We start from the raw sequence: 27,191 nt of genomic DNA, 5'->3' as shown, positions 1-27,191 counted from the left end.
GAAAGAACAGACAACATGATTGATAGTAACTATTGACGAATGAAGACAACACACAAGCAAAGAATCAGTGAATATGATTCACTATGTGAGCCATTCGCTGCAGGTCTCTGATGAGTAAACAATATGTGCCGATAATGCATAATTGATTGCTGATTTATGAGCAATTCATTAACCATTTTGGTCCTATGGCCTACAATTATGGGGTTGTACTAAAGAAAATAATATCTATATTATACAAAGGTTCCAAAACGAGGTATTAAGGAACATTGTATGAGCCTTGGTACTTAAGAAATAGCGACCTCCACAGATCTTGAAACAGCTACTATAAACCAAGAAATTCAGCCATTGTCATATTAAGTGATATTTTTTATCATTTTTCTTATCTATTTTAATTTTCAGAAGTTACCATTGTCATTTTTGCTCTTTGTCTATAGGTACCATTTTTAAAGTTTGTTTTAGCACTTAGTTTTGGCAACAAATTTGTTCTCTTTGGCACTATATTTTTTTTGTAGAGAAATTTTACTACTCCTTTGAGACGGTTTTAGGTTTTCTCTAATAACAGCTGAAGTAAACTTTCTATATTGTTATGATGACCTTGCTTTTTACTTTTGATTTACAATAATTCCCGTGACTTCGTTTTATTTCTTTACAAATCAAATCGCATATTGCGTGAGAAATCCTCACTGAGGATACGCTGACGATATACTGATTAGGAGACGTATGTGAGAGGAAATGATTGAAGTGTTCAGAAAGATAAAAGCAGTCACGAAACAGATAGGACTCATGATAAACGCAAGAAAGATAAAATATATGAAACTGTCAAGAGACGAGAACGTAAGAAATTCCCGAAATATATACATCAAGGACTACAGCTCTCAGGGTGTCAAGAACTTCAAGTACCTAGGTGCTGTATTTCACTCCTCAAACACGATTACGAATGCAATAAAGGAAAGAATACAAGCTGCAAATATAGCAAGCTCAAAAAGACGCGAAGGATAGAATGGTTGGGGGACGTGATGAGAATAGAAGGAAGAAGAGTCCAAAAAAGGATTTTTGTCGCAGGATCTCAGCTGGAATAGCGACAGCCAGAGGAAGACCTAGATAGTGGTGGAAAGATGATATATGGAAAGACCTGAAGAACATGGGGGTAAAGGATGCGAGGCGTGAGACAGAGGCAGATGGAAGATGCTAACATCAAAAGCCAAAACCCACCTTGGGTTATAGTGCCAAAGGACAAGGACATTTGACCAAGTTTGCACACGCGTTGTTAAAGTTTGCATTTTGGACAGCAAACCTGATAATATCTATATCTGGGCCTCAGAGCCAAACAGTACTAAGTTCAATTTTTTCAGTTTTGATTAAGTCAAATTTCTTCCCGTTTGCTAGATAGGAATCCTCTATTAAACAGCACCAAATAGTATTAAAATACTCTTTGGCTCTAAAAGATATCAAACATTTAGGTATTAAGTTCGGACTTAATACCGTTTTGTTTTACTGTACATCAGTTGAAATAATATTAAGTCACATTCAATCATATTATTTTGTTCGCAATGTTAGCAGGAAATACTTGATAATTTCATTGCTTTAATATTTAACAATTGGCTAGGGTCAACATGATGACATCAAGAGGCAAAAAAATATTACAACTGACACTAGCCAAAGCCAAGTGTAACGAAATTTCTGAAAAACCTGTTATAACCTCATTTTTGACCGAGAAGAACGGTAATTAAAAAATCACATGGATTTAACACTTTAAGAATTTTACTGTTATCTGAAGAATACGGATCTCACTTTTACAATAATAAAAAAACTATAAATAATCAAAACTTTTTCATATCTAAAGTGATTCTTATGAAATTTTTAACAGAAACAGCTGGAGTATTATATTTTAAAGCAGATTTTAATCAAGAAAATTTTGAACAAGTTGATTTGAATAGAGTCACTAAAAGGCTAACACGCAAAGAGAAAAGCACTGTTAATTCTAAGGAAGTTATTCCTAATTCTAACTTATTGCTACTGAAACCAATAATAGAGACACTAAATCCTATTTCAACTCATAAGTATAATGATTTGCAAAAATTACTAACATGGGTACTTAAAAGATTCCATGAATATTTTAAAAATCTTCCACATGGTAACCTCAAGTAAGACGACTGAAAAATGTAACAATTTTTATTTTAATTATTTGTTTGTTACTTGAACTTTAAGATTGATAGTTTTCGTTTACAACATTTTGGTGTGACCTCTTATTAAATAATATTTCATATTTTTAGTGGTTTTTGCCTTTTGGTACCCTTTATTAATTAGTTATAAATGATATGAATTAGTTTTTGTTCTACAAAATTGCAATTCTACAAATTTGTATTGCTCCACCATGAGTTTCTAACAATAATTAAGTATCAAGTTCCATGTATCTATAAATTACTAGGAGCTAAACAGTGTTAAGTCACAAAATAGAGTATTAAGTCACAAGATATTAAGTCCATTGCTAGAAAAAAAATTATTTCAAAAAATTAATATAACAGGTTTGTTATTATCAGTTTTAGGTATCTTCTAAAATTATAACTGGGAAAACAATAACCCAAGTAAAAAATCATTGTGCAAAATCTTCAAATTGCTCTCCTGTAAAATTTAAAAAATGTCACTTCATACTGTTTGGCTATGAGGTTCAGATATATAGGGAGAGACAAACAGAAAAACAATATGAAATAAAAACACATGATTTCAGAAAAAAAAGTTAAAAGCTATTACTTAAAATATTCTGAAATATGTATTTAGTAGAAAATCTTTTTATTTTATATTCAAAAATTAATGAAGAATTATGTAAAGTATACTCTCCAGAGGAACTTAACTTGTTATTGATATAAATCACTCGACACAACTGTCATAAAACTCAAACTAATAAAAACAATGTATTAACCAATACAAACTAAATCTCTATGAATTTAGCCAATTTTAAGGCATAATTAAATTAGCATTAAATAAACATTTGCCTAATAAATAGAGTATTATGAAATTACTCTTAAAACTTTAATGATTCTCTTTACTTACCCCTTTAACAAATCGAATATTTTCCTTAATATTCTCAATAGGTACATTAGTAGCACCAATTTGTTGCGTAATTCCCCCAGCCTCTCCATCTTGTACATTCGTACGTCTAAGTTTATCTAAAATCTTCGTTTTTCCAGTATCTACATGTCCCAAAACGCAAACAATCGCCGCACGTAAATTTTCTATCGTTTTATTCTTTTCCGCCTCTAATTTTCTTTCCTAAAATGAAATAAAATTAAATGTAATCAATTTTTATATGAACTAAAAAAACCCACTTCAATTCGCGCCAAAGCCTTTGCCCGACGTTTCTCAGCATCCGTTAAATGTTCATCTTCAACCTCTGAATCATCAGAATCAGAATCCGTTTCATCTTCTTCATCATCATCATCATCTTCACTACTACTTTCTTCATCATCTTTTTCATGTTTCGATTCGAATTCGTTTTTCTCATGTTTTTGTTCTGATACTTCTTCTGATCCCTCATCTTCCGAGCTATCAGCATCCCAAGCATCTTTAACATCATCTTCGGGTGTATCAGGTTCTATTTCACCTTCTTTTTTCTCGGTAGTACCAACAGTTTCGAGTTCTTCTTTAATTTCTTGATTTTCCCCTTCATCTTTTATCTCACCTTCACCGTCCGGCGTTTGCTCCTTATCTTTATCCATTTTTTTCGGTCTTATTCTAGTTCCTGGTCGCGGTTTTCGTTCGCCGACGTCTGGTAATTCAACACCTTGAGCTTTTAAACTATCAATCATTGCTTGAGCTCTTGCGCGATCCGCTTTTTGTTTGTTTGTTAATAATTTTCCTTCAGCTTTTAATCGTTCTTTTCGTTCCTTTTCTTTTTTTTTCTTTCTGTCTTTCTTTTCTTGTTCTAATCTTAGTTGTTCTAAGCGAGCTTGTTCAGCTTCTTCTTCTCTTCGTATCCTTTCTTCTTGCTCCTTTTTCAATCTTTCTTCTTCTTCGCGTAATTTTTTTAATGCCTCTTGCATAGCCGCTATTGTTTTCTTTCCTGGACCTTTTTTCGCATCTTCTTTCCCTGCTGCTACTGTTTCTTTACCTTTCTTTTTCTTTTTTTTGCCATCTTTTTCAGTTTTATCTTCAGCATCTTCATCTCCTTTTTCTTCTGGTTTCGATTCGGTTAATTCAGGTTTTTCTGTTTCAGAGGGTTGTGGTGTTGATTCTTTTTTCTCATTCCCTGATTTTTTAATTGCTAATTTTTTCTGTTTTTCACGTTCTTTTTTCTCTTTTTTCTTTTGTGCTGCGGTTTTAACAGTTCCTTCTTGAACATCTTCTTTGTTTTCTTCTTCTACAGAAATTTGTTTTTCCAGTTTTTTGACATTTTCAACTTTTTTTTCTTCAACTATTGGTTTTTCCTCAACTTTTTCTTCCTTTTTTCCACCTGAATATTCCATTTCTAATTCAGCTAAAACTTTATCAATGTCTTCATCACTTTCTGCTTTCTTTTTACGATCTTTTTTGCCTTTTCTACCTTTTTCAGGCTTTTTCGTAACTTTTTTCGTTTCATTGTCGCTTTCGGCTTGATCAGATTCCACTTCTGGACCACTTTCTACTTCTAAAAGTGCAAATTTTTGAGCAACTTTAGGTACTTCATCATCAGAATCGTGAGATTTCTCTTTCTTTCCTTTATTTGATTTATTTTCGTTGCCTTCATCTTGTTTCTGCCTGAGAAAGTTACAACATGGATAAAAATTTGATACTTTGAGGTTTAAACATAACCTCATTTTTTAAAACTTACTTGTCAGCTTTAGGTACCTCATCATCAGAATCGTGAGATTTTTCTTTTTTTCCTTTATTTGATTTATTTTCGTTGCCTTCATCTTGTTCTTTGCCTTGTTTTTGTCTAAATAAGTTAACAATATGGATAAAAATTTAACACTTTGACGTTTAAACTTAACCTCATTTTTTCAAAAAAAAAAGTAAAACTTACTTATTAGCTTTCGTCTTCTTCGTGGGGTCCTTTCCGATGATGTCCGTCGCTTCTACCTCGACATCGGAATCACTAAAGGAAAAAAATTAACATTTATATGATGAAATGCCGACGTATTTATTTTAGTCGGCGAAAAAGTAGGTTTACCTTTCGTCACCCTTAGCTCCTTTTCGTCCCTTTTTCGCCTTACCCATATCGAGCACCTCTTATAATCACTACCGGGCAGTATGCAGACGAATTTTCGCATATGTAAATGAGTAAAATGTGGAATTTTTTCGTATGGGATTCTCGCAATCTGGCTTATTACTTGTACATGCTCTTGACTCTCGACAATTAGGGATTTTTTTGTTATTAAATAGTTGACAGTTGTCAACATGAGTAACCATAGTAATTTATGAAGCAAAAAAGAAATTACGTTGGCACCACTTTTTGGTTTAAAATTAAAACATTCATATAATCCCTTTTTTATTAGATTAAAATATATAAATGAAAGACAATATATATATATAAATTAAAACTCTTATTACTGTTCTTTGCTGCTTGATTCTTGAACATTTTCATTATTAGGTAAAACAAGTTTCTCATAAATCGATGTTTGTAAAGGTAAATGCTGTGAAATTAAATTAGGATCTGCAAATACAGGCAAAGGAAGTCCAAGTTCTTGAAAACCACTCTCCCTATTAGTATATTCCCTCAGAATATAATTAGTACTGAATTCGTGAAATAATCGTGTATCATTCACTCTCACCATAACATTATCAACCCTAAGAAAATAACGCAGAAGAACAAAAAAAGAACTTGGCATAACTCTCTAAAAATTAAAAGAAAATAATCATCATATAACCCCACAACACAATTTAAAAACCAACAATTTTAACTGTACATGAAGCAATTCCATTGTCGTGTAATTCATCCTCATACAACATTAAATCTTGGTAAAACAAAATTTTTTCTCTTTCCTTTAACTTTTCAATATTAATTCGTTCATCTGTAGTAGTAATATCAAAAGGGCCACTAACAGTACCTCGGTAATCACTCGAAAATGTCCAATCGAACGGTTTAACTTTTTCTTCTAAATGTGAGGGTGACCTGGTTCCTCTCCAAGCGTCAGAACAAGCCACTTTAATTGGTAACGATTTATTACAAACTTGTTTTAAAGCATCCAGGGCGTTAAATTCAATCCCAGCCCCACTAGAATGTATCAGATACAAAATGTTATTTGGAAAAACCATTTCTGGTAAATGAGGTAATTCTAAAGTTGATGTATACCTAAAAATTAATGTTAAATATTATATATTAGAAACATTATGTTATATTTAGAGTATTTACACGCAAAATTGACATTTTTCCGAGCTGGTGGAACAACGATCCGCGGTTGAACATTGAGAATGAAGTATATGAGATTTTTTATATTTTACCATCCAATCATTGAATTTATGTTCTTCCGAATCAACAGGTAAACGTTGGATATCCACTTCTGTTTTAATATTGTGAATTGTACTCATGTTTCTTTAAACTTTACAGAAGCGATTTTTAGGTTAGAATTATTTTGACAGTTTGTATTTATTTATTGAAGTGATATTTGTAACAAACTACATTTAATTTGAAATTATTTTAAACAAATATATCACCAATTCTTAGTCTTTCTTTAAATTATTTATTCGTATCCATTAAACATTATTGTTTAATAAAATTTAAAAAAAAACAGGTTATAGGGTATTGAGCTAAATTCACACCATAAATATTGATTAAAATGAAGTTGACAAGGCGGGAAATATAAAAAAAATATTTCATAAAAACGAATTTATTAAATAAATAATAAATCTAATATCACAAAAATGTTAAAATTAAATTCACAACTACGTTTTGTGCTTCCCTAAATGCCTTTTTAAAGAATTATTGCGATTAAACTTTTTATAACAAATCTGACATTCAAACCTTTTTACGTTTGAATGCACCAATAAATGCCTATTTAAATACCTTTTTTCATTAAAAATCTTTCCACATTGATTACAATTATATCTCCGAATAATAATGTGAATTAAACGATTATGTTCATTAATTTTTTCTTGAGTCTCAAACACCAAGTTACATTTTATGCAATAAAAGGGTTTTAATTTGCAATGGATACGCATGTGATCATTCAAACTTGACTTATACCTATATGTAGCTAAACATTCCGTGCAACGAAATGGTTTTATACCGGAATGTTTTGCGATGTGCCCCTGGAGACTCTTCTTTTGGGTAAAACTACACCCACATTTATCGCACTTAAATGGTTTAATTGCGTTATGAATCGGAAGGTGACGAGTTAAATTACGTGGTTTATCGAAAGTTCTATCGCAATGTTCACATTTAAAATTAGTTTGATGTTTTAATTGCGATTTTTCCATGTTTATATTTCTAATAGAATTTTGACGTTTCGTTTGGTGATTTTCATTTTTATAGGTTAATCTTTTTTTGTATATCTTAGGTTGGTGGAACTGATTCATTTAAAATTTAAATTTAACTTTTTGAAATTAAATTTATTATTTTACTTTAAATAAATCACTAAAATAAACAATACATTAAATTTTTATAATTATGTTTATGCTCAATAATATGATTTAATAAAATTCATTCAATTGGAGGATATTTTAGTTATTTTCAGTGTTTAGCCTTCGGTTTCAGCGTTCGCATAGCAATTGATCGTTGCTGATTTTCAAAAAAAATACGAAATGGAAAAAAATTTTGACCCGAAAAACACGTGGACCTTAAAGGTAAAACGTTGGTTTTACAAAGTCGAATGGAAACCAATTTTACAACACATCGGGCTTCTTTTAGCCCTAATGATTTACACCGTTATTGGAGGTTTGGTATGTAATAAAAATTTTGTTATAAGTATTTTCGTATTTTCGTCGTGTACGTGTTACATGTTGGAAGTTTGAGCTGGAATAAATGTTTATACGTTCCAAATTTAGATGTTGTGTAAGGAACAGTAAATCTTTAAAAATCTGTACGGGTCCTTTTTTAATTTAAAACTATAGTAATCGATCGATTCTTATTGTTTAGTTTATTCTGCAAAAAGAACAAGGTCACGTTTTCTCTCTATATGTTGATTTTCGGTTAGGTTTCAGTAAATATACTTCAAAATCTTGATTTTATATCGAATATCAAATTAAATTTAATTTTGTAATGAGAGAAAGATTTTTTTTATTTTGAGGTAAATAATTTAAGTCAAAAATTTTTGTTAAAGAATTTGGAAACATTACATATTGTATTAAGTTTTTCTACACGTGTTATAATTAATAAACAGTTGTATTAAGGTAAAAGTAGTTGTGAAGAGAGTAAAAAACAACATTTATATATTGAATAACTTAAATTGCTCTAACTATTAATAATAACCATACTTACTAAAATTAAACCCGAATAAGAAATTATACTAAATTATATTATAGCCTTAATAGGACAATTTCAAGTGGTTTGTTAGGTCTTAATGAGAGCGGCAAAATCAGCAACACCAAACAATAAATGAATAGATCTTTTGATCATATTTTCCAAGTTTTTCATAATTATGATCTCTCCAATTCTCCGTTCTAACTTTTTGATACGAAATATTTCTTTAATGGTTCTACAGCCCAAACTTCTCTACCATACTCGAACTCTTAAAATATTTCGGGCGTCCTTTACTGTCTTATCCTCCCACCTTTTACGCGGTTTTCCCATTAGTCTTTCCATGCAATTTACCTTTACATCTTGCAGAATTCTGTACGTTGGAGTTCTTTCTCCATTTCGTAAGTTTAGTAGTTGTACTTTACTTGCCATAAGTTGTTTTCTTTTGTTGGGGCCAGAAATCCTCTCAATATCTTTCTCTCGAAGATAACCAACTATTTTTGAGTTTTGCTGTAAGGATCCATGTTTCACTGCCGTATGTCGTATATTCGCCTTATTATCAATTTATGTATTCTCATCTTAGAATTTCGATGAGTTATTTGTGATTCAAATATGTAAGAAAGTGCGCAGTATGCCTTGTTAATCAGCATTTATAGAGCCATCGTTGTTCTGCTCCACTTCCAGATATGTAAATTGTTCCACTGATTCAATATTATCATCTTGTGAGATGTTTCGTGTCCTTTCTTGTGTAAAGTTTTTCTATTTTTGCATATTGACTTTAAGGCCTATTTATTTAGCTTATGTTATAAGATCGGCGTAGGGTTGCTGTGCGTCTTCTGTTCTTCCGATCAAAATGTTGATATCGTTCCAAATTAAAAAATATTGGGGCTAGTTCTTTGTCTTTCTTTAGTCTACGCGTAATTTCAAATTCCTCAGTAAGACTGTATGTACCACCTATGCGAAGTTAGCCCCCAATTAGATAAGATTTTACATGTATAGTATTTTGATTATAACAAGAGAACCAGTCAACCGATTTCGATAAACAATGTCTCATTCGAAGCCTCAATCCTTGGCCAATACGAAAGTGGAAATACCCGATTCGAAATCTCTTTCGAATTCCGCTAAAACGCCAAAATAATGCGAAGGTACACGAAAATAACAGAAAAATTACTGTTTTAAGTGGTGATAACTCGTAAACGATGTACCCGATGATCAAGATCTATAAGTCATTCGATTCGCCATAGTTTCTTCTATCGAAATCATAAAATGCCCGATTTCAATTCTCTCCCGTTAACCTTGTACAGGGTGTCCCAATTTCGATGTCCGCATAGGCTATCTCCGAAACTAAAAGAGATAGAAAAAAAGTAGCTTACATGTCATGATCTCGTTTTTAGAGAAAATGCTAATGCCGAAAACTCCGAACAGCTATCGTCTTTTGTTTTCGCCCTATCGGCAAAAACTGAAAATTTTGCGAAAACGACAATCGCGAATATCTCACTTATTATTAAAGATGGAGTATTATAAATAAAACATTATATGGGCAACTTTTTACGAAGAATTCAGTGGCGTAGGTAGAATTTTTTTCCCATCTTTGGTTTTCGAGATTTGAGACATAATTTTATTTTTTTAAATGGAGACCATAGTTGGCTATGACCTAAAATAATTTGTTATTTTCGTCTGACAACAAATATATATAGTTTGTGGGGTATATTTCTTATGGTTGTTGAATAATTAACATAAATTCATTTTGTTCTATCTAAAACTAATGTATGTATTTAAAAGTTAATGTTGCTATGGTGATAACCATACATACTATGATGGAACATAATGTATCAAATAATTGCCAAAGTTTGTATTTAAAAATTCGATAACAACTCTGGCATTATGAGCTGGTATGCATGTTAGGTGTCAAAGTATAACAAAACTAAATAAAACTTTACAATGAACTTCGAAAATTATGAAAATGTAACATGATGGAATGCTATATGTTATCAGATAAGAATGCGACGTTAGCCGCGGAATTATATTTCACAAGGTATCCGGAAAGAAGACAACCGCACGTAAGAACTTTTAGCCGGTTAGCAGAAAATTTAATAGATTTTTGGTCCATCCCCAAACCACGTGCAAAAACATACCAAAATGGCCTGCAAGAGGATGAAGTCAATGTGTTGGCTTCACTTGCGATAAATCCATCAACATCTTGCAGAGAAATTGAACAAGACGTCTGACCCAAAAACCGCTGCTCCCGAATATGAAAGAAAAATATGTATAAACCATACAAAGCGGGCCTAACTCATTATTTACGTGCCGGAGATGTCAATCTAAGATTAGAATTTTGTAGATGATATTTAGAAAAATAAATAATCTGCTGTTTGTTCAAAATGTCATCTGGACCAATGAAGTCTCTGAGTGTTTAAAGAAGGTTGAGGTTCAATGTATGGTGTGCCCTTTTAGATAATAGAATGTTGGCATATAGTATCTGCCATAAAAACTTAAACTCAGGTAATACCTCAATATATCAAGGCAGCACATTGTGCCTTTGGTCGACAGTTTGCCATTAAATAAGTCTCAAATGATATATTTTCAATATGACGGAGCACCAGCACATAATGCCAGAGTTGTTAGTGAATTTTTAAATACTACTACAAACTTTGGCAATAATTGGAAACGATGGGCACGTTCAGCCGGTGTCAACTGTTAAGTTGCTATATTAGCAGTCGCTGCTGAACGATATGCTAAGTCAGCGCTGTTACGCAGCAGTTTAGTAAATATCTCAGCGTAAGTAATCTGCGCTTAGTTTGTCAGCGGTTGTGAAATTCTAGGTTAGGATTAATATTATTTGTTTCTCCCCTTTAATTTTGAAAACTGGCAGAACTGTATAAAATGAAATGAGCCTTAAAATCAACATCATCATCTATTATCTCTTGTAATAACACAAAATTTTCAAAAATATTATTGTTGGCCATAGTTTTAGGTTATGCTGAACTGCTAATTCTCAATCGCTTGTTCAGCCGATTTCGTTCCGCTGTATTAAAGCTCATACAACTAGCTGACTGATTTAATTCAACTGTTGACACCTGCTGAACGTACCCAATGTTTTCCATCGTGGCATTGTTATCACCATAACAACATTAAGTTTTAAATACATACAATAGTTTTAGAAAGAACAAACAAAATTGATACATTACGTTCCATCGTAGTATGTATGGTTATCACCATAGCAACATTAACTTTTAAATACATACATTAGTTTTAGATAGAACAAAATGAATTTATGTTAATTATTCAATAACTATAAGAAATATACCCCACAAACTATATATATTTGTTATCAGAAGAAAATAACAAATTATTTTAGGTCATAGCCAACTATGGTTTCCATTTAAAAAAATAAAGTTATGTCTCAAATCTCGAAAACCAAAGATGGGAAAAAAATTCTACCTACGCCACTGAATTCTTCGTAAAAAGTTGCCCATATAATGTTTTATTTATAATACTCCATCTTTGATAATAAGTGAGATATTCGCGATTGTCGTTTTCGCAAAATTTTCAGTTTTGGCCGATAGGGCGAAAACAAAAGACGATAGTTGTTCGGAGTTTTCGGCATTAGCATTTTCTCGAAAAACGAGATCATGACATGTAAGCTACTTTTTTTCTATCTCTTTTAGTTTCGGAGATAGCCTATGCGGACATCGAAATTGGGACACCCTGTACAGTTCTGTTCAGATATAATGCGAAAAGAGCCGCTCGTAGAGGCATAAAATTGTACTAGAAACGACATACGTTCACGAGGCATTCAATGCAGGTTTTACCTACTCTGTAATGTTGTAAAAGTTCCGAACAGGCAAGTGGGGTGATGTGATTTATGGCCAAGATGACTGAATCACAAAAAAAAGTTAAGAAAATAAATAAGTATAAGTAATCACTTTACACAATTCCTGTAGTAAATGACAATAATTACTAATAATTACTGTATTTCTTTGGTACAGTGGAACGACAAGTCGAACCTCATAAGAAATGAAAATTATATATTGATAGTAAGTTATATACAGGGTATATCTGAATGACGTGCCCAAACTTCAGGGGGTGATTTTTTAGGCAATTTTAAGGGTACTTTCTTATATTTCTTATAGGCCCCTTCAAAAATGGCGAAAAATTTTGGTTTATTTTTGTTTTCCCGAAAACCGTAAATACCAGGAAAATGAAATTTGGGAAATACGTTTAGCTTATCATATGTTTCCAACCTATTTGTACTTTCAATCTTCCCTTCTAAGTTACTAAACATAACCACCCCCGTTCAATTTTTGTCTAGATCTTTTTTATGACGGTGATAAATACATTGGAAATATTTTATTTAGATAGACGAAAATATTCTAAAACTTTTTTGCCTCTCTGATGTTCTTCGAATAGTTAATAGTTTCTGAGAAAAAAATTAATTAGGCAAATACTAACTGTTAAGCTGTAGCGTTGTTAAGAGAAAGTTGAAATGAATTTTTAAAGAAAAAATCTTAGCAGGCTTAGCAATCTTTGTCAGAAATATTTTTGACGTTTAAATGTCAGTGGTTTTCTTACTATTATTATTGTTTTATTTAAAATTTTGAAACGTCGAGTGAACGAGTGTAAATGCGATAGAACTTTATTCGAAAATTAATTTGAAAAGCAATAATAATAGTAAGTAAAACACTGACATTTAAACGTCAAAAATATTTCTGACAAAGATTGCAGAGCTTACTAAGATTTTTTCATTCAAAATTCATTCCAAATTTTGATAGACAACCCCGTTGTTTAACGGGCAGTGTTTGCTGTATTATTTTTTTTCTCAAAAATTAGTCGTTTTTGGAAAAATTTTAGAGAGACAAAAAAGTTTTAGGATACTTTCATCTACTTATGTAAAAAAATTTTTAATGTATTTACCATCTGCATAAAAAAATTTTTGCAAAAAATGTAAAGGGGTGGTTACGTTTAGTAGTTTAGAAGGATAGGTTGAAAGTACAAACATATTCCTCAAATTTCGTTTTCCTAGAGTTTATGGTTTTTGAGAAAAAAAAATTAAACCAAAATTTTCCGCCATTTTTGGAGGAGTGTAGCTCCTTAGGGGAGCCCAAATCGCCCATGGTTCATATATCAAAGTACGCTTAAAATTGCCTAAAGAATCACGCCCTGAAGTTTGGGCACGTCATTCAGATACACCCTGTATAAACTATATATTGAAATATATCGCAAACCATTTTAATATAATAAAATCAATATAATAAAATATAATACTCCTATATAACAAAAAATATAATAAATATTATAATAATCTAAATGGGGAAAATTTTATAAGGTCCATTATATCATCAAATATTATCAGTATTTTGTATAATACCCATTATTCTCTATGCAACATTGCAATCCGGTGGACATCAAATTTACTAATCTTTCGCATACATCCTTGCCGTAAAACAATTCCCACACAACTGTAATGTTGAGGCGCAGATTATCCACGCGAAGCGGAAAATTGGCATTTTTATTGAACTGGTTTTCCACCAAAGCCCATAGATTTTCGATTGGATAAGCCTTCACGTTCGGCAATTTCCCGTTTATCTATTCCTTCTTGATGAAGGGCAATAATTGCTCGCCTCGTAGTCAAACCTGACTCTCGTAGACCAGGAACACGAGGCATGTTGTATTTAAGAAAATAGACAAATTTGAATGCACGTAATTTTGATATTGAATAATTCTATTTAAAATTTGAAGGAGAGTTTCATAAAGCTTTATTTATAAGTTTTATATTATATTAATTATATTACTGAGATTTTTATCTGACGTTTTATTTATAGACCTACTCTAAAATTATTTATTAGAGGAACATATAAACAATCGTGTAATTGTTCTTAAAAATATCAAAAAAGATTTAAAATAAAATAAAATTAACACATTTAAAAAAAGGGTGATCCATTCTTCGGCCCACTTCAAACTGGGACGGTTTTACCTGGGTTAAGGAAGAGGGTCACTTCCTTTAGTCTCAGAAATCGAATTGAATAGAAACAAAAGATGTCTCCGTCTTCTTCCAGTACCAGCGTCATGTCGGAGCTAACAGCGAACGATTCGCATTAAATCTGAACAGAGCTGTACAGCCCTCGGAATGACACCGTGTTCGGCTCGTTGTTTATGCACGTATGAACGCCCGAAAGTCTAGCCCCCAATATAAAAAAATTAATTTAAACTAAATCGACTATAATTAGAGAACGGTTTGACGGATTTTAATGTTCTATGTCTCAATCGATAGCTTTCGCCTGGCTGAATGTGGTTATCGAAATGCCCGATTCGAAATATTTAAGGATTTTGAATAAAATACAAACAATTAATTAATCAAATAAGTAAATTATCTCCTTTATTAATTGACCAATTTTAGTCAACATCATTCGACAACCGCATTCAGCTAGGCGAAAGCTATCGATTGAGATATAAAACATTAAAATCCGTCAAACCGTTCTCTAATTATTTAGTTTACATTAATTGTTTTACTTTCACTTTCGTATTGTCCAAGGATTGAGCTTTCGAATGAGACATTGTTTCGGTCGACTGGTTCTCTTGTTATAATCAAAATACTATACATGTAAAATCCTATCTAATTGGGGGCTAGAAAAATTGGGGGCTAACGTCGCATAGGTGTATATACCCGTACAGTCACTTTCGCATATTCCATAGTCGATTTAGTAGCCTTATTAGTTTTCGCACAGTATTAAGTTTCCCCCTATCAATGGAGTCGTAGGATTCCTTGAAGTCTACTAATATGTTGTTTCAAAAATAATCTAATACTGCCTCCGTCCAGAAATAAGTGTCCGATATGGATTGTTTTTGTCCAAAAATAAGTGTCCGATTTAAAGTAATTTATTGAAATTTAACTACAAATATCGTTTTTAAGAAACATTTGACGGTGATGTCTTTTACATGTTGATAAAGCCCAAAATCAAAATTTATAGAAACTGGAAGCCTACCCATTCTCTGTAAATGATCTTGATTCATAGCCGCACTTTGTAATTATTGCCTCCATCTACTATCATTGTTTCTACCATATACTGTTGGTGCTCAATTCGGAAAAGGTTTTTTCAACAGCAAGAATTAATTCATCTACAGTTTTGTAAGCCAATTGTTGCTGCAATGACTGAATTGCATTAAACAAGTCTAAATCTAAGACGTTTGTATCGGGACTATTCGGTGGCTGACATATCATTTTGATTTTGAACCCAGTTCTATTTGAAGCTTCATTAAACTCATTGTCAACAGGGAGAATGTGTGGTTAGCGTTGTCTTACTGGATCCAAATTATTTGGCGACGACCGGATCTCGGCTATTTTGCATGAATTTCGGGCAACAATTTTCTAATAATCATGTTCTTATACTCTTCTCTAGTAACTTTAGAAACCACTTTCGTTTCAATGATCCCAGCTGTTAAATTCTTACTGCACCGTTTAGCAGGTTCCAAAAACACAAAAGGCCAAATGCCAAGTTATCCATCGAAGTTCTTGTTTTCAGAATATACAGCGGCTAAGAACATTACTTTTGTGAGAAAACGCTTGCTCTTGCAGATCCTGTGCGGTTCTTTTTCACCTTCAACTAGGTAACACGTCTCAGTTTTTTTTGTGAGGTAAAATCATTTCTCGTCTACATGAACTCGATCATACATATCGATGAATTCGGGAGCTTTTGCATTTAAAGTTTCTGATTTAAGCATTGACAGACAATATTTCAGTCTTTCAATTTTATTGGCGTTTGTGAGGAATGGCTTGACTGTATTTGAGTGACCGTAGATTTTGGTACTTTGATATAACAATTTAATATAGCCCGAAAATCGTTATATTTGATATAACGATTTTCGGGCTTGATGCCAATTTCGGCTTTTCTTATCTTCAAATTCCATTCTTCTGTAGTGGATGACAAGAAGGACAAGAGCTGCTTGTCATTCACTTTCTATTCATTTTGTTACTGTATTCTATGGCTTAGTTGCAAGAGCGATTAAATTGGTTAGTAGGTAGTCTTTCTTTTCGCAGTTATATTTAGAGCATATGTGTAGTTGTTGTTTCTATTATTGTTCTTTTAATGTTATCCCACTGTTCTTTAATTGACCTAGTGTTCGTGTCACCAGTCTGTGTGATTTCTTGTTCAAAACTTTCCCTCATTTCTTCGTTTGGAAATGTTCATAAACCTTTTCTAAGTGCTGATAGATATGTTCTTTAACTTCTGTTTCTGTTTGGTCTGTTGAACAGTACACACGTTGATTACTGTCAATTTAAAGGATCTCGTATAATTGTAGCTTGCAAATTCTTTCATGTATGGCTTCGTAATTTATAAGCTAGACTTAATTTTATTATCAACAATAAAAGTCACGCCATGTTCTTTGTTCCCCTTTTCCTTTACTTTAGTTTCATTTTCCTTAGTACTGTGTGAGTTTTTGTATCTCCTCCTAGTTACTTTGTTACTTGAACTCTTGTTACCATTAGTTTGTAGCTTATTAATTCTCTAAAGAGTGCTGGTTTGTTCAAAGTTCCGACGTTCCCTGTTCCTATTGCGTATTCCATATCAACCACACGTTTTGACGGGAATGGTTAGTTATCCCATAGCCCACCCTCCTTTTCAGACAACCATTTTTCCCGCTCTCATTCGCCCTGGTCTGCTTTCGATACGGGTTGGCTGCCGCATCTCTAGCAGAGTTGCTTAGGTTTCCAGGGTTCGCCTCTTCAGGCTTAGTGGAGAAGAGACGGGGAGTAACCCCTTTAAACCCACATATATATAACCCCGAAGTATTTATGGACCCATATGTGTGTGTTCCAATTCTCCAACTAAACAAACTTTATGGCAGGATTATCCGATAGATATTCACATTCAGTAAGTCGACCCCACTTGCAACGAGAAAAATTATAAACTGAACATTCGCAATTAACCACTTTAAACGTACGAAGTCACAAGAAATGTTTCACAAGAACTTGTATGACTAAATTTTCATACGAATTCTTATCCAATATAACTGCTGCCCTCAGCTTGACCTGCGTGTGGGTCTTCTGTTGTATTTTGCTGTTAATTCTGCATATTATCAGAGTCGGTGTTCTTTTGCCTGTTACCAGATGGTCTATTTGAGAATGGGTATTTTCATCTCTTGACCTCCACGTGACCTTGTGCATATCTCGATAGGGAAACATGTTGAACTTATTACCATATTTTTGGCCGCTGCAAAATTAATGAAAAATTCACTATTTTTATTAGTTATCTTGTGTACAGTACGCCTGCCAGTTATTCCCATAAATTCCTGCTCCTTTTCGATCTTCGCGTTCCTGTCCGGGATTATTATCTTGATGTCATTTTTTGGGATGAATCGTATACATTTTTAAAGTTGTTTGTAAAAGGTCTCTTTTATTCCAGACTCCTGTTCTTCCATCGGACAGCGTAAGTACATGAATAGTTGTTATGTTGAAGAAACGAGCCTTGATTTTCAGTTTGCATTTTCAATTCCTTCAGGCTTGTTTTCTTCCCATTGTACAGAACAGGAGAAGTGTTAGTATGTCTGATTCTATCCCTCAGCCATTGAGTTTGCTATTGTATTGTTGATATTCTCAACTCATACTTTTTTATTTCATCCGGTAAGGACTGCTGTGCTCCCGATTTGTTTAGTATTCTTACATTCCGTGTACCTATTTCATAATTTCAAGTTTAACTAGAAGTAACCACACTTTTTACCTGAATGGGTTGTTGGATCATTGCTGGAGCGCTTTTGTCAGTCCTTGCCCTGTCTTCCACTGGGATTAGTTACCACAGTTTTTCCCAGTTACTCACGCTCCTTCTCGTCAATTGTTGTAAGATTATATAAGAAGTCGAACTGATCGTTGATATTTTTATAGGCCACAAATCATTCTTCAAGATGTGGTATTAGTGTATCTATAATGTGGTAAAACCCCGCCACCATAAATCTTTCCTTACCTAATAATACTACATCAGGCGTAGGTCTTTCAAAAAATCTTAATCGTAAACATCAAATTCATTTATTTCTTTGGCGTTGTTTGAAAACAACTTATCTTTAACTATTTAAACTATTTTTCAAATTGATTTCAGACTTCTTGATGGAAATAAATTAACGACTGAAATAGTTTTACCATTACGTTTACTGTTAAAGCTTTCTTTTGTAAAGCTTTATTTATCCTAGGCTTTACCGGTGTGAAGGCAGCAGTAAAAATTTCCGATGATACCCAAACGCCCATAGACGTTCGTAATACCGGACACACGGGGGCTCAATTTTTTGGAACAAAAAAACATTACATTATCAACTTAAGAAGTTAATTACAGTATATTAAAAGTAATTAGACAAAATTAAAATATATTTATCACTAATATCAAGGTACAATCAGCAATTTTAATCAAAATAACTGGCTCCAACCTCCTTATTGGTTCGAAGATCCAAACCAAACTTTATATACGCCTTTTGGACATGATAAGAAAGATGTTTGTCGAAAGAAATTCCACTTGCAAAGGGTCCGCGGGGATGAACTGCCCCGCAGTAGATTATAATTTGCTCTACCACCATCATTACCGCCATTGTTTTATTTATACAAGTCATCTAGACTACATTAGAATCAAATATCCATTAACAATTTTCATTTGCATAGGGACCGCGGGGGTGAACTACCCACCAGTAGATTTTAATTACCCCCACCGCCCTTATTCGGTGGAAGATCCGAACCAAACTTTACACATATCTTATTAAAACCAAGAGAAATGATAAAGACACTAAATTATCACCTTTACCAATGACATTTAATTCCAAAGATAAAATGTTCAGGTTTTTAAGTAATGGTCTGGTAGACGACATTTTTTATTACAAAAATATTCCAGGAGGTAGAGGTTACGTTGTTGCTTTCTTCAAAAACGTGCAATGCCCCATAAAAGACATACTTATTGACGATTATCTGACATTAGAGCAAGGAGTATTTTTGTCAACTTTTATCAAGGAGTATTTTATTGTTGATATTGTTTTCGATATTTTTAATGAAAAAGAAATGATTGAAAGTATTCTACTGTAATTTACTTCTTAAGTTGATAATGTAATGTTTTTTTGTTCGAAAAAATTGAGCCCCCATGTGTCCGGTATTACGGACGTCTATGGGGGGGTAAATTTGGATTCGCAATGATCATTTCGGTCATAGTTTCGCAAAGTTCTAGTCGTCGGTTGTAATCGCCCTCGCTAAGTTCTTGCAATATTTGTATCTTGTATGGGCGAAATTTATGCAGCTTTGTCACTTTGCGTACCAACGAGTAAGAAAGTCCGGTGGATGCTGCAACCTGACGCAAAGAACTGGTTGACTCCATGGTAAAATTTCCAATTACTTCCATCTCCGCCAGTTCATCTACTACCATATTAGTATGCCTTTTCTTGTTCTCTATCGATCCAGTTACTTTAAATTTTTGCACAAGTTCGCGAACTGATTTATGCTCCATATGTGTATTAATTCTTGCTGTTGCACGTGCACATTGCTCGGCACCATAAATGAAGATAACTTCCACCCTTTCAGCAATAGAATACACCATTTTTATATATAAACCATAAACCAATCCTTTTTCGTAAGTTAAGTTGACTAAACGGAAACAATTAATGTGACAGTTTGTTAGACAAAACGGCTTGTTTTCTTTTGCTTCCACGCCTAACTTATGAAAATTAGGTTTCGATAGCGCTTACCGTTTTTATAAAGTGGTAATGATAAACTTTGTCATAAAATGTATGAGAAAATAGGAAACGTGGGCAAGTCACCATAATCCTTATAAGATAACCTTTCATTTGAGATACCACGCGATGGGTCATTCTATTAGTATTCCCCCTTGAAATATAAGTGGATCTGTTTTCGGACGTCTCGGGTATCATCGGAAATTTTTACTTCTATCTTTTACTGCTGTCTTCACGCCGGTCTAGGCTTTATATATCATATTAAGCTTTCGATTGAGATATTGTTCACTAAAATCGGTTGAAAGGTTCTCTTGTTATAATCAAAATACTATACATGATAAAATTCACATTTTCTAAATAAATCGGAAGAAATCAGTTTCTTCCATATTACACTGAGCTGCGTGTACACCAACTAACAAGGGAAGTGAATTTCGATGAAATTTGGTACAGTCATAGAATGGGCCAAAATAAGGTTCGCACATTTTTTTATACGTGCGGTAAAAGCTCCTGGGGCTAGTTATAGGGGTTGAAAGTTTGGAGAAAAAGTATGTTTTCACTTATATTTTCAAAACGAAAAGTACTATCAAAATTTCGTAAATTATAGCTGATATTCATTTTAAAAGAGCTTTCTTTTGATGTATCATATACAGTGTGTCCCAGGATAGATGTTACAAGAGGTATAATGACTTAAAAATTTTTGAAATTTATTTTAAGGCTAAGGAATTAAGCCCTGCTTGGTGTGAAGAGAATTTTAAGAATATTTTCATATTTTGTAAACACAGGCGGTCTTGACAATGAATCGAAAACTATTTTTAGTTTAGGTAAAGTAATCTTTTTGTTCATGATACTGAAAAATTTTATTAAGAAAAGTTGTTCAAAATGAGAAATTATGGTCCTATACAAAATTTCAGAAGGATCTATCTACTTTGGTTGAACCATCACATTTTAGTTTAAATAACATAAATATTGTATAGTAATTGAAATGTGAACTAAAACTGAGGGATAATACAATTTATTTTTCAATATTTGCGACTACTTAAGTAATTTTTTTTTCATGGCATTTTTCATTGTTTTTTTTTTTCACTCCGATCTAATCTAAAATATGGTGGTTTAATCAGTGTAGGTAGATCTTCCTGAAATTTTGCATAGTGCAATAATTTTTCATTCTGAACAACTTTCCTTAATGATATTTTGTCGTACCATGAACAAAAAGCTTACTTTACCTGAACTCAAAATAGTTTTCGCTTCACTATCAAGGCCGAGTTGATTTTCAAAATATGAAAATATACTTAAAATTCTCTCCTCACCAAGCAGGGCTTAATACCTCAGCCTTGAAATAAAATTCAAACATTTTTAAGTCTTATACCTCTTGTAACATCTATCCTGGGACACACTGTATATACCAGAGGGTTAAAAGGTGCGAACTACCCCTATTTTTTTCGGATTTATTTAAAAACCACCCTATCGTTTTTGATGACGTTAAATATACTTGTAGTGCATTCAAAAATATTAGTTAAGTGTTTTTTCTCATTCATCGTAGATCAACCCTAGTGATTTTACGAGGGTTAACATGTAACTAATTTTCGTAAGAATGATGTGATAAAACTGTCAGGTATTTTTAAAAATTCTTTAAATAAAACCACCCCCTTAAAAATTAATTCTATCCTGGGCGTTACTTGTCGATTACGGCGAAATTTGGCACTGTGTTCGTTTTATAATTGAATTAAAAATTTTTGAAAATGGTTATAAAGGTTACAAATTAGTGGTAGTTTTTTGTTTATAGTTCGAAAATGAAAACTGCCATCGTAATTTGTTAAATGTAGAATTGTTTCTTTTTTTTAATCTATCTATATCGATGTTCCACGAGGTGAACTACCCTCATATTCTTTAAATAATAAACATAAAACTACTAGATAAATAAGATATTTTATTTATTTATGAGTTAAAAAGCAACTGACTAAAAAACATGGTTGATTATACCGAAGAAGTTTATTTTATATTACTAATTGACGTTTTTTATGTTCAATGTTAAATTTATTTTTATTCTACATAGTCTTAGCAAAAATGAAAGTCGTGGAAAAAATGTTTTAAATATAAGGACTTTTTACACCATGCATATGTTATGATCGCTATATCCCCACATATATCACACGTTGGCTTCGCACTCGAAAAGCAAACTTCCACGGGATTTTTAAAATGGCCTGGTCTCTCCTCTATATAGCCACTTGCAAACCATGCGCATTTAAAAACATTTATAAGCCGAGGGGAAGACAACTGGTTATGCGTTAGGGATTGCAATTTTAATATATTATCCCTCTGATGTAAATTGACATCAAACTGGTAAAGAATAATCTGATCAGAGAATCTTCTAATAAAATTTTTCCATATTCTGTAACCAAATACATCAATATTTGACCTGTTGTCCCTGAAAATTAGTATCTGATGGAGTTATTTCACTAATAACTTCAGGACAATGGCCACTCTAAGAATCTAATAATAATAATGATTTAGAAACAGTATTTGGAAAATATACATTTTGTTACCAATTTTTCAATGTGTTCTGAAGTTAACTTTCCAGATTTTGATGCCAAAACGTATATATTGGTACCAGAGGTTTCTTTTAAAACAATAAAAAGTGGAGGAAGAAGTTTCCCACCAGCAGATATTACGGGTTGAATTGTGTAAGTGTGCGTTGTAGATGATACCCACTGGACCATATTATCTATGGTTTTAACTCCTAAATCGCTTAATGTTCTTCCCGAATGGACTTCCAAGTTAAAACCGCTCTGATCCGAATTGTAGGTGTTTTCAGGTCCATATATTTGGATTTGTAGCTTTGCCTCCTTAACGAAATCTTTTGCTAAAGTTTTTTTTAAGGGGATGGTTAACCCCAACCACCCCTAAATAGTATATTATGCCTTATTTTACACAAAACATTTTATTGTGCGACTAATTTACAGTTTTGTTTAAAGTATTTTCTAAATACTTGACAGTTTTATTACATCATTCTTACGAAAAGTAGTTACATGTTAACCCTCGCAACATCGCTAGGGTTGATCTACGATGAATGAGAAAAAACACTTAACTAATATTTTTGAATGCACTACAAGTATATTTAACTCATCAAAATCGATAGGGTGGTTTTTAAGTAAACCCGAAAAAATAGGAGTAGTTCGCCCCTTTTAACCCTCTGGTATATGTGTGATACATCAAAAGAAAGCTCTTTTAACATGAATATCAGCTATAATTTACGAAATTTTGATAGCACTTTTCGTTGTGAAAATAATACCCAGGGGTAAACCCCAGGGGCTTTTACCGCACCTATAAAAAAGTGTGCGAACCTTATGTTGACCCATTCTATGACTGTACCAAATTTCATTGAAATCGGTGAGACACAATCGTGACACTTCCCTTGTAAGTTTAATGAATATGTCGCACGTGGTACATAGATAGCTAAATTGCAATGCTGTTTCAATCTCGTTTGTAAGCTAGAATATTGACGTGCAATATTTAACGCATTGTCGTCATTTTGACCTCGAAAATTTTTAATGTTAATATTATGTTCCCTGAGGAATCCCTGAACAACATTTGCCAAGTATTCGAATCTATGCTCCTCCATTGGTATAAAGATCAGGAATCTTTCAAATATATCATTTACATAACGAGTGAAAAAGATTAATTGACCAACATGTAATATGTCTGGAGGAGAGTCAACACTAATTGAGTAATATTTTACCACCTTTACGTCATGTATTATTATCACCCAGAATAATATCTTTCTTAGTAGCTTTAAGTTGCTTATTAGTTCAAGACATCCTAGATAATTTCCATTTGACTACGGTCAGCTAAAAAGTTTAGTTTATCACAGTCACAATTCTTATTAGTACTTCCTTTCAGTACTGCACTTCAGTATTGTGTTGTGAAGCTAACACTTTGTCAGCATTTCTACATCTCATGGTATAAGTTATCTTACATTTTTTGTGAAATATACTCTTGAATATGTTTCCAGCCATTGTGAATTAAATTATATAAGAGTGCGACATGAAAATGACGACACAGCGATTTCTTTGCTGAAGAGTGAGTTGACCACGATTTATTTACAGTTTCGTTATTCTACAGAGAATGTATAAACATGGATTTCGATAAACAGCTTGTAGTTATTTGCAAATGTTAGCAAGAAGTGTTGGTAAAACCCTTAAAATTTTACTGACTTCAAAAGCAAAATAAATAATTATTATGTAACTTCCTTTTCCATGTTGCCCAATTTATTAAAATGATTTCTTTTTTTAGGTTTTCAGAACGTTTGAATCACCAGCAGAACTTACAAAAATATCAAAAATAAATGCCACTCTTTACACAAATCGTTTAAAACTGGTTGAAAATATTGTGAATACCAAAGATAATGTAATGGAAATATACGAACACATTGACAATTATAGTAAAGTTTTAAGACACGCTTTCGAAAATGGATTTCAAGACGTGTGGTTAACATCAAAACCAACCGAAGAATCCGAAAAATGGAATATGTTAACAGCCGTTTTCTTTTCATCGACCGTTTTAACAACAATCGGTTACGGAAATATCGCACCTATGACATTTGGAGGTCGAGCTTTTTGCATTTTCTTTGCCTTAATCGGAATTCCTTTGACATTAACAGTTTTGGCGGATTGGGGAAGAATTTTCGCAACAACTTTATCGACAATCGTTAATCATATCCCTTCGTTACCTATAAAATGGTCCCCGAATGAATCTCAAAGAACTTCTTATTTCGTTTTATCAGCAGTTATTTTTTTATTTGTTTATTTAGCATTTGGTGCTGGAATTTTCATTGCATTTGAAGATGATTGGACTTTTTTCGACGGATTTTATTTCTGTTTTGTAACAATGACCACAATTGGGTTTGGTGACTTAGTTCCAAAACGACCAAAGTACATGCTTTTATGTACTCTTTATATTTTAATCGGATTAGCGTTAACTTCGACTATTATTGAATTGGTTCGAAGGCAATACGCGCAATCTTGGCGACAAATCCAAGCATTATCTGGCCCTTTTGCCGAACATTTAAGAAGATTAGCTGAAATTGCACCGGGGTTAGATATTTTGGCATTTCAACAAGATTTGAGAAGGGTTTTAACGGTTACTTCAAAACGTGGACCTGCGAATGATAAAATTGACCAAAGACAACAACAAAAAGAATGGGAAGACGCCATGGAAGCTGTTATAAGAAACATTACTGAAGGTGCTAAAAATAAGAAGGAACGACCTGTTGTGCAAATTGTTATTTATGAAACTTCTGTGTAAATAAAAATCTAACAATAAATACTTAACAAATAGGTTAAGTAGTAGCGTTTTTATCAGTTTAATATTGAATAGATAGTGAGTAATTCACGGTTTTATCGAGAATTTATTTGAAATTATCAGGTATTGTGTTACAAAGTACAAGTGAATCATTTAAAATAATGTTGAAATTTTGTTAATTTTGGTAAAAAAAGTGCTTCAATTTTAATTAAACGTGTAGAATCTAATCTATAATTAAGACCGAAATTGAAGCTAGTAAAAATTGCAAATAAATTATTTTATTCATAAAAGAAAAGCAATAAAAGTTGAAGTGAGAAAAAGAATCCTATTGTTAAAAAGAAAGATTGCATTCTTTTAAATCTCCCCTTTGCTCAGACAAAAGCTGTAAAAAAAGCTTCCAAAACCTACAAATCGTTTACTAAAAGTACTATTCTATCAAAAGTACTTAACTCGATATTAGCAAACGAACTTGCGACCACCAACCAATATGTATACATATAGAGAGCCTTCAATTAAATGTATGTTCTATGTTCGTGAAGCATTCATCGACACCACATCAATGCGAAATATTGTACCAACGAGAGTGATGAACTAATACAAGTACCTATTCGACAAGATAATTCAAGTGGATTTGTAAAATAGTTTCAAAGACCTTTTGTGGTGGTGTTTTAACAAAATTGAGTTAGAGCAATTGTCACCAGGTGAGTAAACGAAAAAACTAGCATGCTGTTTGCATCAGCTAATCATATCTGGCATACCTTAAAAGAAAGAGAAAATAAAAATCCTTTCGAAGATCCATGTGATAAGATCAATAAAATTAAAGTTACAGAAAAATATTTTTCCACATCTGGTACTAGCTTCTGATAATAATACAACATTGGAGTGAAAGATGGCACCAAATTAAAGCTATTTTGCTTTCTATAATCAGTCTAAGAAGATGGTATCGCTCACCTCTTCACTGAGAAAAATAATGTGGGAAAACTACCTAAAATTTAGTCATATTATCTAGAATTTTTAGTCAAAAATTAGCTAACTACTACTACTAGTTATAAAAACTAATTCTATTTCGATAATTTAAGATAGATAAATGATCGAAAAATATATCTTATAAATACCTAATCAAATTAACTTCAATATATAGTATTAATAGATGTTTTTACTATTAATATTATTTTTGTTATTAATGGTTGTACATAGCTTTATTATTTAAATATAGACGTCTTACCTAATTTTTTGTATTAAGAAATATTTTCTATAAACGATCGATGTAACGATGAAAACAGGTAGACAAAACGACTAAAATACATTTAAATAAAGTATTTAATAATAGTACATTTAGGTAAAATATTTCATTGTTAAATGTATATAGATATTCAGACTAGAACAAAATACACAAAATACCAAATACTTTAGGTAACTAAACTACTCAACAACTAGACTTATCAACTAGTTTCCACGACGTAGTTTCTTTTTCTAAAAATTAGTTATATCTCCTCAGTAAATAGATAAATTAACTATCATAAATTTGACTAATTAGAATTGTATATGTCAGCTAAATTACATTAGGTAAATGAATAAATTTTCTAGCAAAAATGACTATTTGTCTAACAACTAAATTGATTTAGTTCAATTTTCCATATCATTTTTCTCAGTGTTGTTATGTGTCTCAAATAATTCAAATTTCTTTCTTTGACGGCATTTAAGAGCATTGGAGTGAAAGATGGCACCAAATTAAAGCTATTTTGCTTTCTATAATCAGTCTAAGAAGATGGTATCGCTCACCTCTTCACTGAGAAAAATAATGTGGGAAAACTACCTAAAATTTAGTCAT

At 32.4% G+C, this 27,191-nt stretch overlaps 3 protein-coding genes across 3 annotated transcripts in view; 1 reads left to right on the top strand and 2 right to left on the bottom strand.

Moving 5' to 3' along the window:
* Positions 1–5,349, bottom strand: part of LOC111420468 (eukaryotic translation initiation factor 5B) — a 38,434-nt gene extending 33,085 nt beyond the window's left edge. Inside the window, exons 1-5 of the mRNA XM_023053455.2 lie at positions 5,147–5,349; positions 5,000–5,071; positions 4,808–4,912; positions 3,327–4,734; positions 3,052–3,270 (exon numbers count right to left, since the gene is read on the bottom strand). Coding sequence (XP_022909223.2) covers positions 3,052–3,270; positions 3,327–4,734; positions 4,808–4,912; positions 5,000–5,071; positions 5,147–5,193 — 1,851 coding nt within the window. The 5' untranslated portion in view covers positions 5,194–5,349. The remainder of the gene's footprint in view (positions 1–3,051; positions 3,271–3,326; positions 4,735–4,807; positions 4,913–4,999; positions 5,072–5,146) is intronic.
* A 98-nt stretch (positions 5,350–5,447) lies between these two features.
* On the bottom strand, positions 5,448–6,704 carry LOC111420469 (TIP41-like protein). The gene is made up of 3 exons (XM_023053457.2): positions 6,329–6,704; positions 5,869–6,268; positions 5,448–5,810 (listed from the first exon to the last, which is right to left on the bottom strand). The coding sequence occupies exons 1-3, from the start codon at positions 6,502–6,504 to the stop codon at positions 5,523–5,525; spliced, it is 864 nt and encodes a 287-aa protein (XP_022909225.1). The 5' UTR covers positions 6,505–6,704; the 3' UTR covers positions 5,448–5,522.
* Positions 6,705–7,647: 943 nt separating this feature from the next.
* Positions 7,648–25,396, top strand: LOC111420458 (TWiK family of potassium channels protein 7). The gene is made up of 2 exons (XM_023053444.2): positions 7,648–7,854; positions 24,353–25,396. The coding sequence occupies exons 1-2, from the start codon at positions 7,717–7,719 to the stop codon at positions 25,361–25,363; spliced, it is 1,149 nt and encodes a 382-aa protein (XP_022909212.1). The 5' UTR covers positions 7,648–7,716; the 3' UTR covers positions 25,364–25,396.
* Positions 25,397–27,191: the final 1,795 nt, after the last annotated feature.

Source organism: Onthophagus taurus, chromosome 11 (genome assembly GCF_036711975.1).
Source record: "Onthophagus taurus isolate NC chromosome 11, IU_Otau_3.0, whole genome shotgun sequence".
Classification (NCBI taxonomy): domain Eukaryota; kingdom Metazoa; phylum Arthropoda; class Insecta; order Coleoptera; family Scarabaeidae; genus Onthophagus; species Onthophagus taurus.
Note: the sequence above shows the minus strand (reverse complement) of the source record. Positions and strands in the feature narration are given on the sequence as shown.

What these genes read in the sequence shown, in the direction of transcription:
- LOC111420458 (XM_023053444.2), top strand. Translation starts at nt 7,717, where the DNA reads ATGGAAAAAAATTTTGACCCGAAAAACACGTGGACCTTAAAGGTAAAA. An exon ending in ACACCGTTATTGGAGGTTTG is followed by an intron (nt 7,855 to 24,352) that starts GTATGTAATAAA and finishes TTCTTTTTTTAG; the next exon opens with GTTTTCAGAACGTTTGAATC.
- LOC111420469 (XM_023053457.2), bottom strand. Translation starts at nt 6,504, where the DNA reads ATGAGTACAATTCACAATATTAAAACAGAAGTGGATATCCAACGTTTA. An exon ending in GAAAAATGTCAATTTTGCGT is followed by an intron (nt 6,269 to 6,328) that starts GTAAATACTCTA and finishes ATTAATTTTTAG; the next exon opens with GTATACATCAACTTTAGAAT. An exon ending in CTTCATGTACAGTTAAAATT is followed by an intron (nt 5,811 to 5,868) that starts GTTGGTTTTTAA and finishes TTTAATTTTTAG; the next exon opens with AGAGTTATGCCAAGTTCTTT.